This window comes from Balaenoptera acutorostrata, chromosome 9 (assembly GCF_949987535.1).
Source record: "Balaenoptera acutorostrata chromosome 9, mBalAcu1.1, whole genome shotgun sequence".
NCBI lineage: Eukaryota > Metazoa > Chordata > Mammalia > Artiodactyla > Balaenopteridae > Balaenoptera > Balaenoptera acutorostrata.
In genome coordinates this window covers 44,588,355-44,610,825 of record NC_080072.1, presented here as the reverse complement: position 1 = coordinate 44,610,825, position 22,471 = coordinate 44,588,355, and the positions used below count along the sequence as shown (strand labels likewise).

Genomic DNA, 22,471 nt, shown 5'->3' with positions numbered 1-22,471 from the left:
GGCCATCTACCACTTGTTGAACTAACAGGAAATTTTTCCTTATGTTGAGCCATAATCTTCTTTGGAACTTCTACAAAACAGGTCTAACACCCTCCCTGTGTGTAACACCTTCAGAAGTTGTTTGGTGTCTGAGGACATTAAGCTTGGCAGTTATGATTCAGAAAGATCTTACCAGATTTGAGCCACTGGCTAAGGCTAAAAATAATGGAATTTAATAGAATAGATATAAATTCCTGATTTTAGCTCCTAACCCAATTGATCAAGAGTCGGGATTCAGGAACAGCACTTGGAGGGTGGGAGCTTAGAAGTTTTACGGATCCTAAGTCCACCTCTGAGTGTCATTTATTGAAGGTTGTGGACAAACTGGGCTGGGCAAGAGGGATGATGTGAATTGTGTCTAGTCTGGAACACGGTCAGGAGACTGGGGGCTGCTCTGGTCATACCTAAATGGGTGTCTTGGGGGAGATTTGCTTCCCCAAGGCATGGATAGACCTCAAGGCTGAATGGTTAGAAGTTAACCAGGAGATGGGTTTTAGCCTAATAGATGGAAGAATTTCAACATGTTAGTACAAAGGAGGTGATACTGGGAAGGTAGTGGGTTCTTTGTTGTTGTTATTGGTGATGTTCATGCAGAGACTGAATGACCAGTTAATGACATGTGTCAGAGGGGACCTCAGCTATTGAATTAGGGTGTTGTGTTTTGGTCTGGAGACTCTGAGGCTTTCAATTATATGGTAATGTTCTTTTTAGTCAAATAAAGTTCCCCTGGTCCCCTGGATTCCATCCCTCTACCATAGTGGTTGAGCGCTGGACACAGTTTAATCTTAAAATGTGGCTCTCTGGAGTGAAGTCTTACTGCTGTGAGCTGCCTGGAGCTGAGATATTGGCCTGTGTTTTTGTATGTGTCTGGTTTTGTTTGTTTTGTTTTGTTTTGTTTTGGGGTAAGGTGGAGAGGGAGAAGGTGAACGGGCTAGTCACTACTCAAAGAGTTCACACGTATTCTTATAATTTCTCTAATAAACCTCTTTGGAGCTAGACTCTAGGGTAGCGTGCAGTTCAGCTTGGATTTTATAAGACTCTTAGATCCCAACCAAGAAAAAAATGTAATAATTTGAGAATTCAAAGGCCCACACTGCAGGCATTGTAGAGTTCATCTGGGGGTCAGTCACAAAACCCTTTCTTGTGGCATAATTTATATCTTTAACATTTGGCAGTTTTTAAAGTCCTGTGTCAGTGTACATGTGTTGGTAAGAAGTAGTAAATATTTTGCTGACAAGTTCTTTGAAAGATGGATCAGTGGCAGCGTTCAAAGGCAGATAACCTGAGGGTTTCCTTTATCCAGGTGCTGCCAAATCTAAAAAGCTGTCAGGATACGAAGCCAAAAGCACCCGTTGGTTATACCATTTATTGTGTAATGTTCCTGTGCCTCAGACTTGCTGCACCTGGGATCTGTAGGTATACACAGTGGGGGAAGGCAGGGGAAAGGGGTTCAGTTGGGAGAGAGAAGGAAAGGGCTGGCTCTCCGAGGTGCTGGCTCTCAGAGGTGACTGCCCTGGGATACAGAGCAGTGCCTGGTACCTAGTAGGGCTGCCCACATCTGCTTCCCTCCTGGCCGCCTCTGTTGTAATGTTGCATGGACTTGAGGCGGCGGAAGGGGGTGGAATGGTGGTCGCACTAAGCTCTCCCTACTCAGGCCCTGCGCCTCCCCTCTTCCGATCAATCCCCAGGAGGAATTCTTATCCCCTTTTTGGGGAAGGCTTTGAATGAATGATCTGATGCCTTTTCAACAAAGGCATATTGATATGTTAGTGTGCAGACAGCAAGGGGTACTGGATTAGATCATTTTCACATTGGTGTTTGTGCCAGTTTGACATTTGTTTGGAATGCTTATCCCTTTATGACCATAGGTTACATGCATAATTTAAGGGGAATAAATCTTTGAGAAAGATTTCTTTTGGTTCTGTAATCTTCAGTGCTACAGAAAAATAAACGAAAACCTCCCCCACAGTTTTCCTGTGATCAGGAATTCCAAGGAGGCTACCAGATGAAGTGCCTCATGTGGGTGTGAAACATTTCTGCAGATGTGCTGGCCACTTGTAGTTGTTGCAGGGAAGGCAGGAATTGGGGACAACTTGGTTCCAGCTTCAGGGTTACAATCTAGAAGCTGAGAGTGGCAAAGTGACCTGACTCGTACAGTGTAAAAAGCCCTGCGGATAAATGTTATAGAATAGCAGGTCCAGGTCTGCTGGCATTGCTGTTTGTAGAATGAGTATTTGTGATAAAATAATCTCCCTCCTTCTGTCTGCCATTCTGCCGCCATCTTGCATCTTGGCGATCCCAGTGACAAATTCTGGGATGGTTTGACATTTTAGAGTTATCGTGCTAATTGCCACAGTGAGGTAGACGCCTTTTGTTTAACTTTATTTTCTTTTAAACAACTTGTTCTGCTCTGGAGATTTGATTATCATCGAGCAAAGTGCTCCTGGTAGATAGTAGGTACTTAGCAAATTTTGCATGATTCATTGTGAACTTGCAATTCAGAGTGAGTACTATTCTCAGATGAAAATTTCCTGTCATCTGTGAAGATTATCCAGCTTCTGCCTGCTGTTTTATTTCTGTTCCTAACGTGATACATAGGAACAAAAGACACTTGGATCTCAAAATTCCATATTCTCTCCTAAGAGTTATTCTCCAAGTAAAGCTGGTGACTGAAAAGTATGCAGTAGAACCAGCAAGAGCAGTATGTTGATGGTTACTGTGTCCTTACCATACTATCTTTTGATTTCTCTCTTAGGTTTATTTTCTTGAAAAGACTCCAGGCTTCGGCTTGGAAAATCCAACCGCCAAAATTGAGCCCAGCAGCTGGAGCGGCAGCGAGAGCCCTGCCGAAAACATGGAAAGGATGAGTGACTCTGCAGATAAGCCCATTGACAATGATGCAGAAGGGGTCTGGAGCCCCGATATTGAGCAGAGCTTTCAGGAAGCCTTGGCTATCTATCCACCATGTGGGAGGAGGAAAATCATCTTATCAGATGAAGGCAAGATGTATGGTAAGTGATTTGAAATGCTCCTTTGAAATGCTGCAACCTGCTTTTGTGGTAAGGGGTCAACGTAGCTAGCCTTCTACTGAGATCCGTTCCTTGTATTGGGTTGAATGATCTTTGTACAATTTTAGTTGGCCATCCAAGGGACTGAATCTCAACTGAAGAGGAGAGTCAGTAAAGGACCACTGGGAAATCATTCCCTGGAGTTTCTTCTTCTTCTTCTTCATATCAAAAGCTCTCGAGGACCAGCTAGGAACAGAGGTAGTTGCAGTGGCATATGCAGACACCAAACGTGGGGACTAATTCTTCTGAATGCACGCCCCATCAAAAGGAAGTGCTGCTGCTTAGCTCCAGATAACTGACTGGAGCTCCGTAGAAATGGGGCCTCGTGCTGCCAAATCTAGCAAGACAGATGTTTATATATGAAATGTACTCTTTGTTTTTTAAACACAACCCTGTATAGGCCATATAAAACATGCCCAGGGACTTGATCAGACCTTTGAACCACCAGTTTGCTGCATTGTTACCAATTTGCAGTTGAATGGCCAGACAAGGCACTGACCCCCAGGCTACTCTGACCAGTCTCCCTTTCCACATGGGGACCCCTCACAGTGCATTCAAAACTCCAAGAGAGCACCCAAGAGGATGAGACCAGTTGACCGGATGGCTGGGGATGCCAAAGGTGGCAGCGAGCACCCATCCACTAGTCTGGGGCTTGCACACTGGGTTTGGACCTTCCCTGCACCTGCTGTAAAGGCTTCCAGCTGCTGACCTGTACTTTCTGCCTGCTTACCTTTTGGGAAGCAGATGGCAGGTGGTTGCACATACATTCTGCTTGTCTAATTGGGCACGTTAAGTTGACAGTTTGCACTGTGGCTGAGTCTAAAGAGATGCAAACAAATAACCTAAACTCAAAGAGAACCGGCTCAGCAGCCTACCGGAGGTTGTTACCTTATCATGGGAGTGATTTATTTCTAAATAATTTGAAAGCTTTTCCATAACAGGGTGTTGTACCTTTAATACCGCACCTCCTCTATCAGGAGCCGTAGGAGGCTGCAGCTCAAACTAGCACCCACTGCTGAGGAGAAAGCAGATGGTGGTGCAGCTGCCACCAGCTGTGCCCCCCACCCTGCCCTTCCCCTCTCCAATTTGGATGATGTAATGGAAACAAGGAAAATTTTGCTTTCTGCAGCATTAGAGTCTCTCTCTCTTGGCCAGTCGGTGTCACACACACAGGAGAGAAAGAGAACGTAAACCTTCAGTATTTGTTTTATGTTCTCATGTGATCCTTTGTAGCCAAAGAAGCTTCTTCGTGTCTGGTGAAATGGACTCGGGATGAAGCATCTCAGCTGCTGTGGGTAGAAGGTTTCAGGGCCTTCGATTTTCTGTGTGCTTGTATCTTTCCTGGGCTACCCTTCCTCAGCCTGGCTGTTTGCTTTCAGGGTCTTGTTTTCATACCTAAAAATACAACTTCCCCATTTTAAAGGCAGAGAAAAGCACTTTAATCTTTGAAGCTGATTTTACTAGGAGTAGTGAAGGTGGCTTCGGGCCATTCTACCTTGTACCAACACCCATTTGTTTACCCAGAAATTGTTTTAATCTAAAATACTGGCCTAGTGTTGGACATGCTGGTTGGGAAGAACTACTGCCTTTCATTTCTCACTGGGAATACTGGGAAAGGAGCTGTCCCTTTAGGAAGCAGGTTTTTGGGCTCGGAATAAGAACATAATTCAAAGCCAGAGTTATTCTTTTCAACTCCAGTTTTGTTTTGTTTTTTTCCATTGATTTTCCTTTTTAGGTGGCAGCCATGGTAGATTGAACTAATTTTTGTGTGAAAATAATTTGTGGAAGAACTCTTGTTGGTAATTGGGAGTCAAAGGCAGCAGACTAGGAAAAAGAATTGTGAGAAGCTTTGGATTTGAGCCGTCTACCCACAGTGAACTTGAACAATCCTACCCTTGGTCTGTGTCTTGAGTTTTCTCCCCTGTACAAAATGAGGGTAAAGTAGATGATATCCGTGGTCCTTGGGGCGTGTATATTGTATGATGCTGGATTTTGTGACTTGTACTTCAGTAAGAGTGATCAGTCTGTTGACAAATGTGGCGCTAGTTGTGGAGCATGTCCTTAATACTGAAAGTAATCAGATTCTGAGTGCTTCCTGAGAGCGTGTGTTCTTGACGCATGGATTCTTTTTTTCCTGAAATCCACGTTACATTTATTGACTGTGTGGGTGACGAACCTGATTTAAAATTGGGCAGTCATTTTGAGCGAGTAGCATTAGGAATTACAACTGCAAGGTCATGTGTCCTGGTTAGGGGTGCAAGAGATGGATTTGCTGCAGTGGCCCTGAAGCCACCCCCATGTCTAGGCCACTGCCTTGGGGAGAAAACATCCCCTTCAACTCCCTCTCTTTGGCCAGCGTGGAGGAGCTTTGCTTCTACTGTTGCTTTGGAAGGGAAACGTGGGGTGGTTATCAGGGCTATGGGAAATGGAGACTGGATCCCTTCAGAGAAGCTAGCCCAGGTGCCTGAGAGCTGCATGGGACCTGCCTGTAACTTTGAGGGCGAGAGAAGGTTGATTTGGGAGCCTCCACAGTGAGGCCCCAGCCACTCCGGAATTGAGTCATGTGAGCAGTGTGGGACCAGAGCTACTGTTCCTTGGCTTCCGGCCTGTTCCCCATCTTACCACACGTGAATCAGGACACAAACCAGACCAGGAGTCGAGGTTTCTGAAGGTCCTAAGAGCATGCTTTTTCTCTTAAGCATTTTGGAAATGAAAACATTGAAAGCATTTTGGATTCCATGGAGTAAAATCAAAATAATTTAATGCCTTCTAGTGAAATACCAAGTGTTTTTGTCTTGAGGGGGTTATTCCGGTATTTCTGAGCATCTGTAGAGTATTGTGATGTCACTAATCCTGAGCCTTTGGAGAAGCAAGGTCAAGTGCAGTGCTGATTTATTTTGGTAATGAAATCTCCTCCGCGGTTGACAGTAGGGCAAATGCAATCTTACAGAGGGGGAAAATGGAAAGCTCTCTTTACGTTGAGGTTTGGGCCATTAGAAAAGATGGCTTAATTTTCCCTACGCTACCTGGGTCTGTGGAGAGGCTGAGCCTTTATATGGTTGGTCTCCACGTGGACAGATTATTTCTGCCTGCGGTACCCTATGGGTAAGCAGTTGTTCTTAGGGATTATTAGAAGGGGGGTGAGACTTCTTTGACTGTTCTTGAGAGGTTGCAAGCTCACTCCCTCTCTTCTCTGTGTTTTCTTTTTCCTTTCTTTTTCTTATTTTTACATAGCTGTGTGTCTCTTTTTCTGGTAGATAGTTGTGGAGTAGAGAGCAGGAGGACAAGATGGCAGAGATGTTCTTGATCAGCAGAGTTGTCTGGGATTGAATTTCACAGGAGCAGGTCACAGCTTAAAACAAGACAGAACAAAACAGTGAATCATGGGAATGTCTGGATGTGCTTTCTGTTGCACTTGAAAACCCTAGTCAGGCAGTGTGGTCAAACATCTCTCATAATCAAGTTAGGGACCGGAGCTAACATTCACTGGCTGCTTGCCTCAGAGACACGCAGTGTAGCACCTTAAATTTTGAGCTTTGGAATTGATATGAAGCCTGGCCCTACCTCTTCTAGACATCAGACCCCGGGCAAGTTGCTTTTCCTCTCTGTGCCTCCATTTCTTCAACTGCAAGAGAGATTTAGATAGATCTTCCTTCACAGGATTGTTTTAAGAATTAAATGAACTTGTTGTGGTTTGGGATCCCCCTACCACGTTTGAACAGTGTCTGACATACAGTGAGAGTTAATCAGTGTTTCTGAAGTGAAAATAAAGAAGTGCTCTCTGCCAACAGCCGGGTTAAAGACTTTGCATAAAACTTCCGTCTTCATGCTCACAACAACATTTTGAGGTGGGTATTGTGATTCCCACTTTATAGATGAGGAAGCTGAGTCTAAAAGGGACAAAGTGGCTTGTGCATGACCAGTATAAATGGTATAGCTGGATGCTTTCAAAACCAGCTCTGTCTGACTCCCAAACCCGGACTCTTTCCACTGTGCTTTCATTCCTTCCTTGCTGGAGGTCATTATAAGTGAATTCAGCAAGTCAGCATTGAGAGTACCGCCTGTATTCCAGCCCTGTACTAGGGGTTGTCAGGGATACAGCAGCGAGCCAGACAGACAGTCCCTGCCCTCATGGAGCCATCACAAGTTCATTTGCAGGAAGCACTGACCTGAGGTTAGGGCTGTGTGCCAGAGCTTTCTGGGAAGTCTGAGACCCCTTTGAAGAGGTTCACCTTCCACTTAGCCTTTTGAAGCCTGTTCTTGGCCACCAATGTCCAGGGCACCTGGCCCAATGCTGGCAGGAAGAAAGCTTCTCAAATATCGCAGCGGGGATGATCCTAGATCATAAGGCTGGCCTTTGTAGTGGCCAGAAAGATGTCTGGAAGATTCTGGTGCCCTAGGATCCTACAGGCAGCTTGGGCAGAGCAATTGCTGGACAATTGCTTTCTCCTTTTATGAGCAGGTATCTTCAGGGTCCTTGCTTAGGAGAGCTCCAGGGGTGCCCCCCACTTTCTTGCTGGGTTGCCAGGCCTACTGGTCAGCCCTAGAGAGCTGAGTTGTGAGGCATAGAAAAGATGAGGAGGAAGGTATCTTTGGGCCAGTCCTCCCTGGCTGGTCTTCCCCAATTGCTGACCTGAGCCCTCCCAGCCAGGGGAACACAGGAGTCGGACTTGCCTCTATTGCTTACTTCATAGAAGTACAAGATAGAAGAGAGAAGGGGCCGCTTCAGTGAGGTGGTGGCAGAACTGACAAGGGGACCTCAGAAGGAGTGCACAGAAGCAGGCACAAGTGTGCACCAGTTAGTCAGTGCAGGCAAAGAGGCTGACATCTGAGGTCCTCAGGCTCTTCCTGATCTGAAGAACTAGTCAAGGCAATGCAGAGTCGTCCCTTTGTAAGACAGGGTACTTTCACATCATTTCTATGGGGACCAGGAAGGTGGTCTACCTCTGTGGAGGCCCCAGAAGCCCTGATGTGGAAATGGCTGTAGAATCTGAGCCCTGAAGGATCTCCAGGCCTTGGGAATGTGAGCCTTGGGGCCTGAGCTGAACTTGTTCTTCCCAGTTCTCTATCTGAACATCATGTGGCATCTTAGATTTCCTCTTTCTGTCTTACCTGTGATTTGGGATATTATTTCAAGTGAATTTGTTAGAAATGTGAAGGACAAGGCGCTGTGCCCTTAGAACAGGCTAGAAGCTCCGTAAGGCAGGGGCCCCACCCTGTCTTGCTGGACAGGGAAGGTATCAGTGATGGATGCTGAATATATGCATGTGTGAGTTATTATTTAAAATAAAGAAAGGTGAGTAAGTAAACCTCCGAGCCCCGAGAGGAGCTGACTAGAAAGGAAGGGAGAAAACAGAAAAAAAAAGAGAGAGAGAAAGGTGTGTTTGTATATTTAATGGTCTTCCTAGACTGAGAAGGAAGAAATGCTGGTTTTTGCTCTGTGTGTTGGCAAATGTTAGTTCAAGAGGTAGGAAGGATTTCTACCCACATAGGCACAGCAGCAGAACAAGGGTTAATTCTGGGATCCTCAGAACACATGAGTAATGGGGGATTTTGAAATAGTTTGGTTCCTGTGAGAATAGCAAAGCCAGCGTCATCAGTGTTTGGACTGGGAAGTTTAACATAGTGGGGGTCTGACCTACAAAGTTTATGCACAAGGTGTGAGCCCTCCTTGTGCAATCCAGGTAAAAAATAGCTAATTAGGATGGCTCAAGAATTGGTCATAAGGGAGAAAAAAAAATAAGAGAGAGAATGTTAAATTATTACCAAGTTGGAAACTTACGCTTTTCAACAGCTTTCTGTGGCAATGGATGAGCACTGGGGTTCGGGAAGACATGGACTCGTGAGTCATTCAGTGAGGGCCTGTACTGTGCTTCCACTGTGAGTGGGGACTACAGATGTGAAAGGGCCGGTACTGTGCTTCGCCTGAGTGGGGACTACAGATGTAAAATAATTAAGAAAGCTGACCTGTTTGACCACTTACTGCGTGCTAGGCACTTTCTCATTGCTTTAGAATGCGTCGTCTTGTTTATTCCTCAGAACAACCCAATGGATGTAGGTTACCCTGACGATCCCTGTTTTATAGCCGAGGAAGCTGAGGCCCACCAAGGTCAAGTGACTTGCTCAAGGCCACAGTAAATAAGTCGTTGAGTTGACATTTGAAAGTCAGCTTGATACAACAAGCCAGTTAAGACAACTAACTACAATATTGACATGGAAGGAAGTATATTCTGTACTAGAGATATATACGGCTCAGTGGTAGGGCAGTAGAAAGTATGATTGTTTATGATTGGGGAATGCGCATGTCTGTATTTGAAAATGCAAAAGGCTGGAAGAGTCAGAGTCTGAGAGGCAGACTTGGTGAACTAACTTTCAATGGGAAAGGGCCACTTAGTGTTTTTTGTTTTTTTTTAATTAAAATAAATTTTTTTTTTTGCTTTTAAACTTACTTTGGATTACAGACCCCCTTTGAGAATCTATAGAAAGTTGTGGATCTCTTCTCCAAAAAAATGCATGCTTGTGCACAGTTATAGAATTGTTGCATATTAACTTCAAGGGATTTCTGAAGCCTAGGTTCACATTTGCTACTGTGGGGAGAGAGAGAAGGGGAAAGGCATTCAGGCCTAAGGGAGCAGCATGATAAAGGCACAGAGTCCTGAAAGGACCCAGCTCTGGTGCTCTTAGAATTGAGGGTGTATCCTGGAGGGAGATGGCAGATGAACCTAGAAATGTGGGCTGGCACTGCATCGCGGAGGGCCTCGAGTGCCATGCCATGGTGTCCGGTGCTCATCCTGGGGACAAAGGGAAACCATGGCATGTTTTCAGGAGAGGTGATGTGACTCAGCCTGGGTGTGACAAAGCCAACTCTGAAGGCTTGAAGAGAAGTTAGATGACTATTGCAGTAGGCCAGTGGGAGAGGCTGAGCCTAAACTACGGTACTGACGGTGCTCACAGAGAAGTTTCAGAGGTCGAACCAACAGGATTGGCTGACCAGATCTGATTTGTGAAAGAGAAGATAGAGTTGAAGATGATTCCAGGGTTCTGCTTCTGGGTGATGGGGAGGACGATGGGACTATCAAAAGGATGGGGAGTGGAGACAAGAGAAGCAGTTTGTAGAGAGGAGAGGAATGAGGAGTTGAATTTTGTTATGTGCTGGAGGTGTACTGGGTGGCCATCCAGGTGAGGATGATCTGTGGTGTTTGGAAATTCCTGCTTGGAGCTCAGGCAGGTTGGAGTTGCAGGGGTAGTTTGGGGGCTCATCAGCAGAGAAGGGATGAGAATGGGGGATATGTGCAGGCTCACGTGTATTGTGGTGAAATGGGCGTGGATTTTATTTTATTTTTTTAATTTATTTATTTATTTATTTATTTATTTATTTATTTTTGGCTGTGCTGGGTCTTCGGTTCGTGCGAGGGCTTTCTTTTAGTTGCGGCAAGTGGGGGCCACTCTTCATCGCGGTGCGGGGACCGCTCTTCATCGCGGTGCGCGGGCCTCTCACTATCGCGGCCCCTCCCGCTGCGGGGCACAGGCTCCAGACGCGCAGGCTCAGCAGCCGTGGCTCACGGGCCCAGCTGCTCCGCGGCATGTGGGATCCTCCCAGACCAGGGCCCGAACCCGTGTCTCCTGCATTAGCAGGCAGACTCTCAACCACTGCGCCACCAGGGAAGCCCATGGGCATGGATTTTAAATGGAGTGTCTGTATTTGTGGGAGAGTAAAGAGATTGCCTTTTTAAGAAAAAGGGAGACCCATCAGTGGTTCCCAAGTCTGACCATCATCAGCAGAAGCACTTGAGAAGCTCAAAAAAAGAGACATAACAAAAACGGACTCAAACCAGTTGAATCAGAATCTCTGAGAGTGTGGTCTGGGAATCTGTGTTTTTAAAAGCTCCCTGAGTGATTTGGGTGATCAGCCAGGTTTGAGAGCCACTGGGCTAAGCTACAGCCTGGGTCCAAGAGGACAGGGCCACATTTTTAGAGGTGGTAAAAGAAACAAATGAGGAGGGAATGAGACTGACATTTGAAACAGTCCTTACAAAGTTTGGGTACAGGAAATGAGCTACATTATTCAGTTTATGCTCCCTGTGTACGGAGAGGGAACATTACCATGGCCCAGATTTGCCATATACAGGAAGAGCCATGAGGTAGTATCTTGAAGGGCATAAAAAGTTAAAGGAAGACTTATTTTAGGACAGGGGAGAGACTTGGTCATTTGGTTAGTAGGGGAGAAAATATATGTAATTGAGGATGTATATGATGGAATAGAACCAGGAGGAGACTTTAAAAGGAGTAGGGCTTCTTTTACTCTGATGCATAATGGCAGGAGAAGGGTCCAGGTAGAGGGCCCAGGGAGGGCATAGTGATTCCTTTCTTCAGATGAGAAGTAAGGCCATGTGAGCTGAGGTGGCTTATGGGCTTTTGAAAAATAGAGCAAGCATAGTAGAGATACTGTGAGGGAATGGGATATGGACGGACAGGGGAGAGTAGAAGAATTGCTGAGCAGTGGAAGGAGGGCCTGAGAGAAGTTGGAGAACATTACTTTCTTCTTTTAATTGAAATTTTTATTGAGATAATTGTAGATTCACATGCCATTGTAAGAAAAAATACAAAGATCCTTTGTACACTTTGCCCATTTCCCCCCAGTGGTTACATTTCGCAAAACTGTAGTATAATATCATAATGAGGATATTAATGTTGATATAATCCACTGATCTTATTCAGATTTCCCCGGTTCTACTTGTACTCATTTGTGAATGTGTGTGTGTGTGTGTGTGTTAAGTTCTGTACAATGTTATCACCTGTGTAGGTTTGTGTATCCACACCGCAATGATACAGAACAGTTCCAACACCACAGGGATCCCCAGGGTTGCCCTTTTATAACCATACCCAATGCTGTCCTGCTTCCCCTGACTTTATCCCTACCCCCTAGCAACCATTAGTTATTCTCTGTTTCTAAAATGTTGTCGTTTCAAACATGTTATCTAGTGAAATCATACTGTATGTAACCTTTTGGGATTGGCTTTTTCCCATTCATCGTAATTCCCTGGAGATTCATCCAGGTTGTGTGTGTATCAGTAGTTTGCTCCTTTGATTGTTGAGTGGTTCCCTAGTGTGTATGTACCACAGTGTATTTACCCATTCACCTGTTCAAGGGTATCTGGGTTGGTTCTAGTTTTTGGCTATTACGCATAAAGCTGCTATGACCATTTATATACAGGTTTTTGTGTGAACATAAGTTTTCATTTCAGTGGGATAGATGCATTGCTGGGTCAAATGGTAGTTGTGCCTTCAGTTGTTGTTTCTTTTTTTTTTTAAACTGCTCAAGTGTTCTTCAGAGCAGCTGTACCATTTTACATTCTCACTTGCAATCTAGGTTCTCTGCATCCTCACCAGCATTTGGTGGTATCACTATTGTTTGTTTTAGCCATTCTGATAGGTGTGTGGTGATATCCCACGTGGTTTTAAACTGCATTTCCCTAATGACTAATGATGTGGAACGTCTCTTCATGTGCTTATTTGCCATCTGTATATTCTCTTCAGTGAAATGTCTGTTCATGTCTTTTGTCCCTTTTTTAGTTGGATTATTTATATTTTTACTGTTGAGTTTGGGGAGTTCTTTATTTTAGATATGAGTCCCTTGTCAGATACGTGGTTTGCAAATATGTTCTCCTTGTCTGTAGCCTATCTTTCCATCTTCTTCACATGGGCTTCTGCAGAGTAAAAGTTTTAAATGTTGATGAGATCCAATGGATTAATTTTCCTTTTTGTGCATTGTACTTTTAGTGTCAAGTCTTAAGAACTCATTGCCTAGCCCTGGATCCTGAAGATTTTCTTCTATGTTTTGTTCTGAAAGGTTTCTGGTTTTATGTTTTACATTTAAGTCTATGATCTGTCTTGAGTTAATTTTTGTACAAGGTGGAGCACGTTACTTTTGGGGGAACCCACTGGCGTTATTATGTCATATATATATTTTTTTCTGCCAGGGGATTATTGGTTTATCCATATTTTGACAATGTCAAGGCTTGGGACCTGAGACACCAAGGTGCTAGTGAGTGCATGCTTGCACCAGCTTAGGTAGGGACAGGGACAAGGTGAAGCTGGAGGGGCCGACAGGTCGTGACATGTGCTGCTCAGAGGCTGTGCACACGTAGGAGAGGTGGCGGGACAGGAGGCTGTGGTCATGCACAGGAGAGGAAACATCTGAGGTTACAGGTTGAGAGATTTCAAGTGACGAGTTTCAAGGTGTGGCCACAAATGTGGTCAACTGATATGAACGTGGGTGATGGCCACTGGAGACAAGGAAGTAAGATGTGGTGAGGCTCATCAGCATTGATTGGATGATACGTTGACGTTGAAGTCCACAGTAGTGAACTGTGAATTTGCAAATAAACCTACCAAAGTAACCAGTTAGTGGGGGGATTTCTTTGAGGAGGACATGACCCCATGGATATGAATGGGAAGAGTTTGATACTGATATGAATGGCATGGGCCTAGTAAAGAGCAGGTGGCAGAACAATCTGGCAAAAGGAACATTGGGGTCACAAGAAATTGCTCACATTCTCTGCTTTCCTCCTCCCCAATTCTTTGGCTGCCCTAAAACTATACCTATTTGCGATGTATCTATGCCTTGTTGCCATCTTCTATAGAATGGGGCGAGGAAATCAACATATTTCTCCACACCTCTCAACAATGTTGAGAGAAAATGCAATTATGTATGAGAAAGTATTTTGAACTGAATTCTAAAAATACTGCTTTTCTGAGGTTAAGCCCCCCTGTTCATGGCACACTAGAAAGGTAGGAAAGGATATTTTGGAGCAGTCACTCAGGATTAAGTTGCCTAGCCTAGGTAGAGGGGTGTTTGGTTAAGGGAGGTACTTTGGCAGAAACATTTCAGAGTTTCTGCCAAAGAAGGTACTGGAGAGGGGAGATCAGGGCAAACTTGACTGGGTCAGAGTCACAGCTGATGGAAGGGACCAGTGGGAGCCTGTTGCCGGCAGAGGCTGGGCAGGCCCCATAGCAGCAACTTCCACTGGACTCACGGATGTGCACGTTTTTAGCTGCACGGCCCTGGGTTCCAACGCTGTCTCTCTCATCTACCCCCGCTGACGTCCACCTAGGGCTAGAGCTTCAGTTCCTCTCTCTGTAGCATTTCACTTGAGAGTGTGTCTTAATTTCTTAATACCATTGTTATTTAAACGCATCCCATTCCTTTGGTAGTAAGTGTTTAAAGTGGTCATTTTACAAATTATTGTTATTATGATAGTGTTCTGCTGATCTCTGTAGTAGAGGGCCTATCCTAGAGAACACTCAACTCAGTAAATTAAAACATATAAGTGTGCTATGTGGTTAAGGTCATAGAAAAAAATCTGAAGGAATTTACAACATGAATAGCAGTTGCTGCAGGTGGATGGGTTTATGGGGAACTCTGTGTCTATTATATATTTCTGTAGTAATGGAGTTCTGTTAAATAGTGAACATATGTTACTTTTGGAATTAGAGGGGAAAATAATTATACAGTTTATTTTGTCCTCTGATTCTGAGTAAGAAATACTCATTAAAGAAAAATGTGGGGCTTCCCTGGTGGCGCAGTGGTTGAGAGTCTGCCTGCCAATGCAGGGGATACGGGTTCGAGCCCTGGTCTGGGAAGATCCCGCGTGCCGCGGAGCGACTGGGCCCGTGGGCCACAATTGCTGAGTCTGCGCGTCTGGAGCCTGTGCTCCGCAACAAGAGAGGCCACGATGATGAGAGGCCCGCGCACCGTGATGAAGAGTGGCCCCCACTTGCCGCAACTGAGGAAAGCCCTCTCACAGAAACGAAGACCCAACACAGCCATAAATAAATAAATAAATAAATTAATTAATTAATTAAAAAACAAACAAACAAACAATTAGGAATTTCTAAAAAAAAAAAAAAGAAAAATGTGGAAAATACCAAGAACGAGAAACAAGTCATATCGTCCAGGTCGACATTGGTGTGATGTTCAGCAGGGGTTAAGTTGGGGGGGCCACTGCAAGGTCCTGGTGGGCAGGAGAGTGGTGCTGGGAGAGGAGCTGGTGCCAACAAGCTGTCCCTTCCATGGGTTCGTGGCCGAGGCACCGATCTGGGGAGACAGGTGGTTAGAGAGTGGTGGTGCTGGGGCCAGGAAGCAGGGCAGGGTGTTCTTATTATACATTTTAGGACATTGGTCCAGGAGTTCGACAGGTGCCCAGTCAGTTGGACCTGTCAGTCAGCTGTCCAGACTAACAGTGGCATTATTCTGATGTTTATGTATTGTGGTAAAATGGTGATGGGAGAGAGAGAGAGGAAAGCCTTTAAATCCATTCTTCCAGTGTCCACATGTTCACAGCAAGCTGCTACACCAGAATGAACAGGATCCACATCTTTGCCGAGCCAATATTAATCGTTTAACTTGTACTTCAGGGTGGACATGCTTTATTTCTGGAGGGTTGCGGGCCTGTCTTTTTAAAAATGTCGGTAGTCTTTTTGATGACCATGTTATTCTTTGTAACAGATTCCTGGCAGGTAATCTTGTACTTGCATTGCCTTTAGGCAGAGGTGGGTGGATTTTAGAGTATGCAAACACTCTGGAGACTTTACAGAGTGCTATAAATTCTCATTTGATTATAATCATTTGATTTAATCACGGGTATATTTCATTTACTTGATATTTACCTGCTATGCCTTCACTGCAGATTATTGCATCTGCCCACCTTTCTTCTCTCAAATGCTTCAATTCCAGGTAAATAATAAAATCAAATCGTTCTTCAAAGCCCATGTGGATATTATTTCTTTAAAGCCTCTTCCTGTATCAGATATACGCCCTCTCCTTTCTACCCTTTTAGAATACAGTCTGAAAGGTGTGACAGTGAAATTTCCTGCCTGGGACATTTAATTTATTTTAAAAAATTTTATGTAGTGTTGCAGTGTTCCCCCTCTACAGCTAGTGAAATTGGTCATTAGCTGAAAAATTTTTTTCCATAGACACTGTTCTTTTTACAATAGCTGGAGGAACTTTTTAGGCTACCTTAAAAGCACGTGCTCTGGGGGAAATGTAATTGATCACCCCAAAGCTTTGCAGCATCCGGGGTAACTTTGAACATATGTTAATAAGCTGGGTTTCCCCCCCCCAGCCATTTACAAAAGTCCTAATTACTCACTCTGTGCCTGCCCTCTTCCCTGGGTCTGCCTCTGTGCACTGACTTGCTTCCTATTGTGTTGAGATGGGCTTTGGCAACTGTCTCTTAGATGAATGGTTCTATTACAAACACAGTAGCTTCCGTGACAGCTTAGAAGAGATTGTTGTTTATGACTGCTTTTATGGAGAGGGGTTTGGTGCACATTAATGTCCTGATAAAGACATTTGTACCTATAAAGTAGCCACAGCCTTAAACATACTTGATTGTGAAGAAGGTATTGGGGCTGATGACATGCCAGATGTTAGGTATCGGATTGCATGTTTATTCAACTGTTGCTGCAGTCTCTGTACTCGGCTGTGCCTTTGTGTTTGCTGTCTCACAGCAACACACAGACTGCAATGGCGATATGATCCTGATTATGGAAGATGCTGTTTGGGTTACTTGGAGCCTAAGCCGTGTGTATTAGGAAGCATTCTCTCAGTCCCCGTGTGTCCTGAGACAGCAGTCATGAACAGTTGTTAGGTGAAGGGAATTGCCAGGTGGGATGACCACATGCATTGGGATAGGGGCCTTTTGAGATGGACAAATCTTAGTCAGGCCTGGACTGACCAGAGCAGGCATTGTGACAGAGATTAATAATAATAATAATAACGGTATTTATCCAGTGCTTGCAGTGTGCCAGGTACTGTTCTAAACAATTAACATCAACTCATTTAAGCCTCCTTACAAATCAATAGCTACTATAATTATTCCCATGTTACAGATGAGGAAACCAAGGCCTAAAAAGGTTCAGTAAATTGCCCAGGATCATATAACTAAGAACTCCTGGAGCCAGGATGTGAATCCCCATCAGTTTGGCTCCATTGCCTGAACTCTTCACCACCATCTTCTGCTGCCTCTGAGTTGTGACAGGATGGGAACCTGAGGTTCTCTGGACTGTGCCCCTACATTGCTGCCTTGCTGTGTGGAAGAGAGTTTTGGTTCCAAGTAAACAATGAAAAAGGGAGAATGGGCTTTCCTGGTGTCTGGGACACTCTTCATCCTGTTTTCTGCCTGGTAAACTCCTACTGGTCCTTCAAGACCAGTAGGAGTAGAAAATACTCCCCCCTCTCTGAAACCTTCCTTAGTCTCCACAGGCAGAGCTAGTTGCTGCCTCCTTTGTGTTTCCATAGCATGTTATTTGACCGCCTTTCAGACTTTTTTTTTTTAACATCTTTATTGGAGTATAATTGCTTTACATTGTTGTGTTAGTTTCTGCTGTATAACAAAGTGAATCAGCTATACGTATACTTATATCCCCATATACCCTCCCTCTGTTGTCTCCCTCCCACCCTCCCTATCCCACCCCTCTAGGTGGTCACAAAGCACTGAGCTCATCTCCCTGTGCTATGTGGCTGCTTCCCACTAGCTATCTATTTTACATTTGGTAGTGTATATATGTCCATGCCACTCTCTCACTTCGTCCCAGCTTACCCTTCCCCCTCCCCGTGTCCTCAAGTCCATTCTCTACGTCTGCATCTTTATTCCTGTCCTGCCCCTAGGTTCTTCAGAACCATTTTTTTTTTTAAGATTCCATGTAAGTGTGTTAGCATACGGTATTTGTTTCTCTCTCTCTGACTTACTTCACTCTGTATGACAGATTCTAGGTCCATCCACCTCACTACAAATAACTCAGTTTCATTTCTTTTTATGGCTGAGTAATATTCCATTATATATATGTGCCACATCTTCTTTATCCATTCATCTCAGACTCATTTTTAATGTGTGTGTCTGTATTTCCAGCCCCTAGCGTAGTGCCTGGCACACATTAGGCCTTCAGAAAATGTTTGAATTAGTGAAAGTTGCTGGTGATAATAGTTTCATCTTTTTTCTCTATAAGGTGTTCTTTCCCGCATCCTTATTGTTATCACATTTACAACATTCTAAAGAAATAATGGAGGTGAGGATTATAATTTCATAGATAAGAAGCTGAGGCACAGAGCCCATGATGTTTTCCATTAGAGCATCTTATCTTGAGGAACCTCTTGGTGAAGCAGAACTTAGTGTAGAACCAGCAGCACCTCACTCCCATATTTACACCCTTCTGTTGTAACCGTATTGACCCTGTGCCTGAGGTGTTGCGAATGAGAACAGTTTATTTTAGTTTACATTTTGTGTCAGTATCACAATGGTTTTGTCCAAATGGGACTTTCAGTGGCTGTCTTTATTGCTGAGCTTGATTTGGTTATTGCAGTGACTGAAATCTACCCATTTCCCACCCTGATTTGATTTTTACAAGTCAGAAATTCTATCCTTAGAAAGCTAGACTTCGACAATTATTTTTTCCTAGTATATACCTGACACAGTATGTTTGTACGCTTATCTGTCTCCGAATGGAGGGTGTCTGTGTGTGTGTGTGTGTGTGTGTGTGTGTACATGCGCACGTGTACGTAGCTTTTTTCAGGTTGACTCTGGGTTTAGTTTTAGTTGTCTGAACATTACTTCAACCACTGATTATTCTAAGATGACATTGTTGATCCTGAATGATTCACTTAAGTGGAACAATGAACCAAGTAAGCTATCACTGTGGAATTCAGAAGGATGTTAAGTTAGGGCGGGTTACTAGACCTTTGTGACCAGGTCACAAAATCTGGTAAGTGTAGATTTAACCTGCCACTAATCTAGTTAGTGTCTGGTTTGTATGGGGGCTTGTCAGTTAACTCAAAGGAGTAAGTTCTTTATGGTGATGAAGGGCATAGGGTCAGGAGTGAGGGCTGACTGGGTTTAAATCCTGTCTCTATTACATCACTGGATGTGTAACTGTGGGCAGTTTAATATTCTTGGGCCTTCATTTCCTCATCTGATAAATGGGGCAAATACGAGTGCCCATCTTACAAGTTTGATGTGAAGGTTAAATAAGATAATGTGTGAAAACGTTTTGCATGCCCAACTCATTCTTTGAGAGCAATATTAACCCTGAAAACAAAACCGAAGACTTTATAAGAAAACTATAGACCAAATCTCTTATGAATATAGATGCAGAAATCCCCAACAAAATATTTGCAGACCGAATCCTGCAACATATATAAGGGATTACACACCATGCCCAAGTGGGATCTACCCCAGGAATGCAAGGTTAGTTTAAAATTCGAAATTAGTTAATGTATCTAATACATCATATCAATAAAGAACAAAAATCACATTAACATCTCAGTAGATGCAGAAGAAGCATTTGACAAAATCCAGTACCTCTTCGTGATATTAATACTCAACAAACTAGAAATAGAACTTCCTCACCTGATAAAGGGCATTTATGAAAAATCCACCGCTAACATCATACTTAAAAAGATATTCTATGTTCATGGATTGGAAGGCTTAATATTATTAAGATGGCAGTAATCACCAAATTGATCTATAGATTCATTGTAATCCCTATGAAAACCCCAGCTAACTTCTTTGTAGAAATTGACAAGCTGATCCTAAAATTCATATGGAAATTCAGGGACCCAAAATAGTGAAAACAATCTTGAAAAAGAAGAAACTTCTTTTTCAAGATAACTTCTAAACTTATTACAGAGCTACAATCTTATGACGATGTGGTACTAGTATCAAGTTAGGCACACATGTCAGTGGAATAGAATCAAAAGTCCAGAAATAAACCCTCACACTTATGGTCAGTTGAGTTGCAACGAATGTATCAAGATGATTTTAAGAGGAAAACAGTAGTCTTTTCGACAGATGGTGCTGGGACTATTGGATATCCACATGCAAAGAACGAAGTGGACCCCTTTCTCATATCATACACTATAATAACTAAAAATCCATCATAGACATAAATGTAAGAACTGAAACTATAAAACTCCAGAAGAAGACGTGAGAATAAGTCTTTCTGACCTTGGGTTAGCCTTCTTGGATATAGCACCAAAAGCATAAGTAATAAAAGTAAAAATAGATAAACTGATACTTTGTAAAAATTACAAACTTTTTGTAAATTGTACACTTTTTACAAAAACAATATTGTAAAGCAACTGTACTCCAAAAAAAAATTTTTTTTAAAGTATTAAAAAAAAAAAAAAGACAACCCAGAGAATAGGAGAAAAACTTTTTTCAGATTATAAATCTGATAAGGGACTTGTATCTAGAATGTATAAAGAACTCTTACAACTCTAATAAAAAGACAAATAACCCAATTAAAGAATGGGCAGGGGGCTTCCCTGGTGGCGCAGTGGTTGAGAATCTGCCTGCCAATGCAGGGGACACGGGTTCAAGCCCTGGTCTGGGAGGATCCCACATGCCGCGGAGCAGCTGGGCCCGTGAGCCACAACTGCTGGGCCTGCGCGTCTGGAGCCTGTGCTCCGCAACAAGAGAGGCCGCGACAGTGAGAGGCCCGCGCACCGCGATGAAGAGTGGCCCCCACTCGCCACAACTAGAGAAAGCCCTTGCACAGAAACGAAGACCCAACACAGACAAAAATAAATAAATAAATAAATTAAAAAAAAAAAAAGAATGGGCAGATGATCTAAACAGACATTTCTTCAAAGAAGATATACAAATGGCTAATAAGCATATGCAAAGATGCTCAACATCATTAGGCATCAGAGAAATGCAAATAAAAACCACAATGAGATACCACTTCATATCCACTAGGATGGCTATAGTCAAAAAGACTGGCAATAAGTGTTGGCTTGGATGTGAAGAAATGGGGACTCATACATGACTGGTGGAAATATAAAATGATACCACCACTTTGGAAAACAATCTGGCAGTTCTTCAGAAGATTCATCATAGAATTGCCATATGACCCGGCAGTTCTACTCCTAGGTATATAACTAAGAGAAGTGAGAACAGATGTCCCTACAAAAACTTGTACACTAGTATTCATAGCAACATTATTCATTAATAGCCAAAAAGTACAAGCATCCCAAATGTCCATCAACTGATGACTATGTAAATAAAATGTGGTATATCCATACAACAGATTATTTGGCAATAAAAAGTACTAATAAATACTATGATATGAACAACTCTTGAAAACATTACGCTAAGTGAAAGAAGACCGTCACAAGACTACATATTGTGTGATTCTGTTTGTGTGAAATGTCCAGAATAGGCAGTCTATAGACAGGAAGTAGATTAGTGGTTTTTTAGAACTGGAAGATTTGAGAGAAATTGGGGAGTTACTGCTAATGGGTTTGGGATTTCTTTCTGAGATGATCAATATGTTCTAAGTTGGTTGTGGTGAGGCTTACACAAGTCTGTGAGTATACTAAAAATCAGAGAGCATTGTGCACTTTAAATGGGTGAGTTGTATGGTATGTGAATTATATCTCAATAAAGCTGGTCTGGGTGTATATGTATATGCTTAGCATTATATTAATACATGGCCCATTTTTTAAAAAATTAATTTATGATTTATGGCTGTGTTGGATCTTCGTTTCTGTGCGAGGGCTCTCTTTAGTTGCAGCAAGTGGGGGCCACTCTTCATTGCGGTGCGTGGGCCTCTCACTATCGCGGCCTCTCTTGTTGCGGAGCACAGGCTCCAGACGCGCAGGCTCAGTAGTTGTGGCTCACGGGCCTAGCTGCTCCGCGGCATGTGGGATCCTCCCAGACCAGGGCTCGAACCCGTGTCCCCTGCACCAGCAGGCAGACTCTCAACCACTGCGCCACCAGGGAAGCCCTACATGACCCATTTTGAAAGTGGTCAATAAATGTTAGCTGCTATTATAATAAAACTTTCTTCTTTCACTAGTAAAGATGGAATGAGAGGAGAACGCTGAAAAAGTAGGTGAACGTACCAGTTAATTAAGGTACTGAGTGAGAGAGAAGGTGGCCGAATCCGAGGCAGCAGTAGGCCAGGAGCTGAACGCTAATTTTGGAGAACTAATGTACAGGTTAAGTGAAGTTACGTGGTGCAAGTGCCTGGCACATAGTAGGCACCCTGAACTGTTACGTACATTTGAATTTAGCTACCCTTAAAATGTTGTTGAACTTGGGTCTCCAGATCCAGATGTCACCAAACCACATGTTCTTCACAAAAGAATAATCACCGTTAGTGTGATAAAGGCCAGGGGTTTTGTGTCGAGGAGTCGTTAAACCAGATGTGTGTGTTTTCCTTTTAAATCACAATAAGTATGACAAAGACCAGGGTTTTGGTTCTGGTGCTCTGTTTTTTCACAGGCGCAGTGTCTGGGGAAACTCAGTTTCCCATAGTCAGTCCAAGGTGAACAACTTTGCTCTTTGCAGGATGCCTTT

General features: G+C 43.6%; 1 protein-coding gene across 16 annotated transcripts in view; it reads left to right on the top strand.

The window, feature by feature from the left end:
- The window catches only part of TEAD1 (TEA domain transcription factor 1), a 267,284-nt gene that overhangs the window by 82,076 nt on the left and 162,737 nt on the right, over positions 1–22,471 (top strand). For all 16 annotated transcript variants that reach the window (XM_057553374.1, XM_057553377.1, XM_057553375.1 and 13 more), the window contains one exon: positions 2,795–3,050. In XM_057553374.1, the coding sequence (XP_057409357.1) occupies positions 2,894–3,050 (157 nt within the window). In that variant the 5' untranslated portion in view covers positions 2,795–2,893. The remainder of the gene's footprint in view (positions 1–2,794; positions 3,051–22,471) is intronic.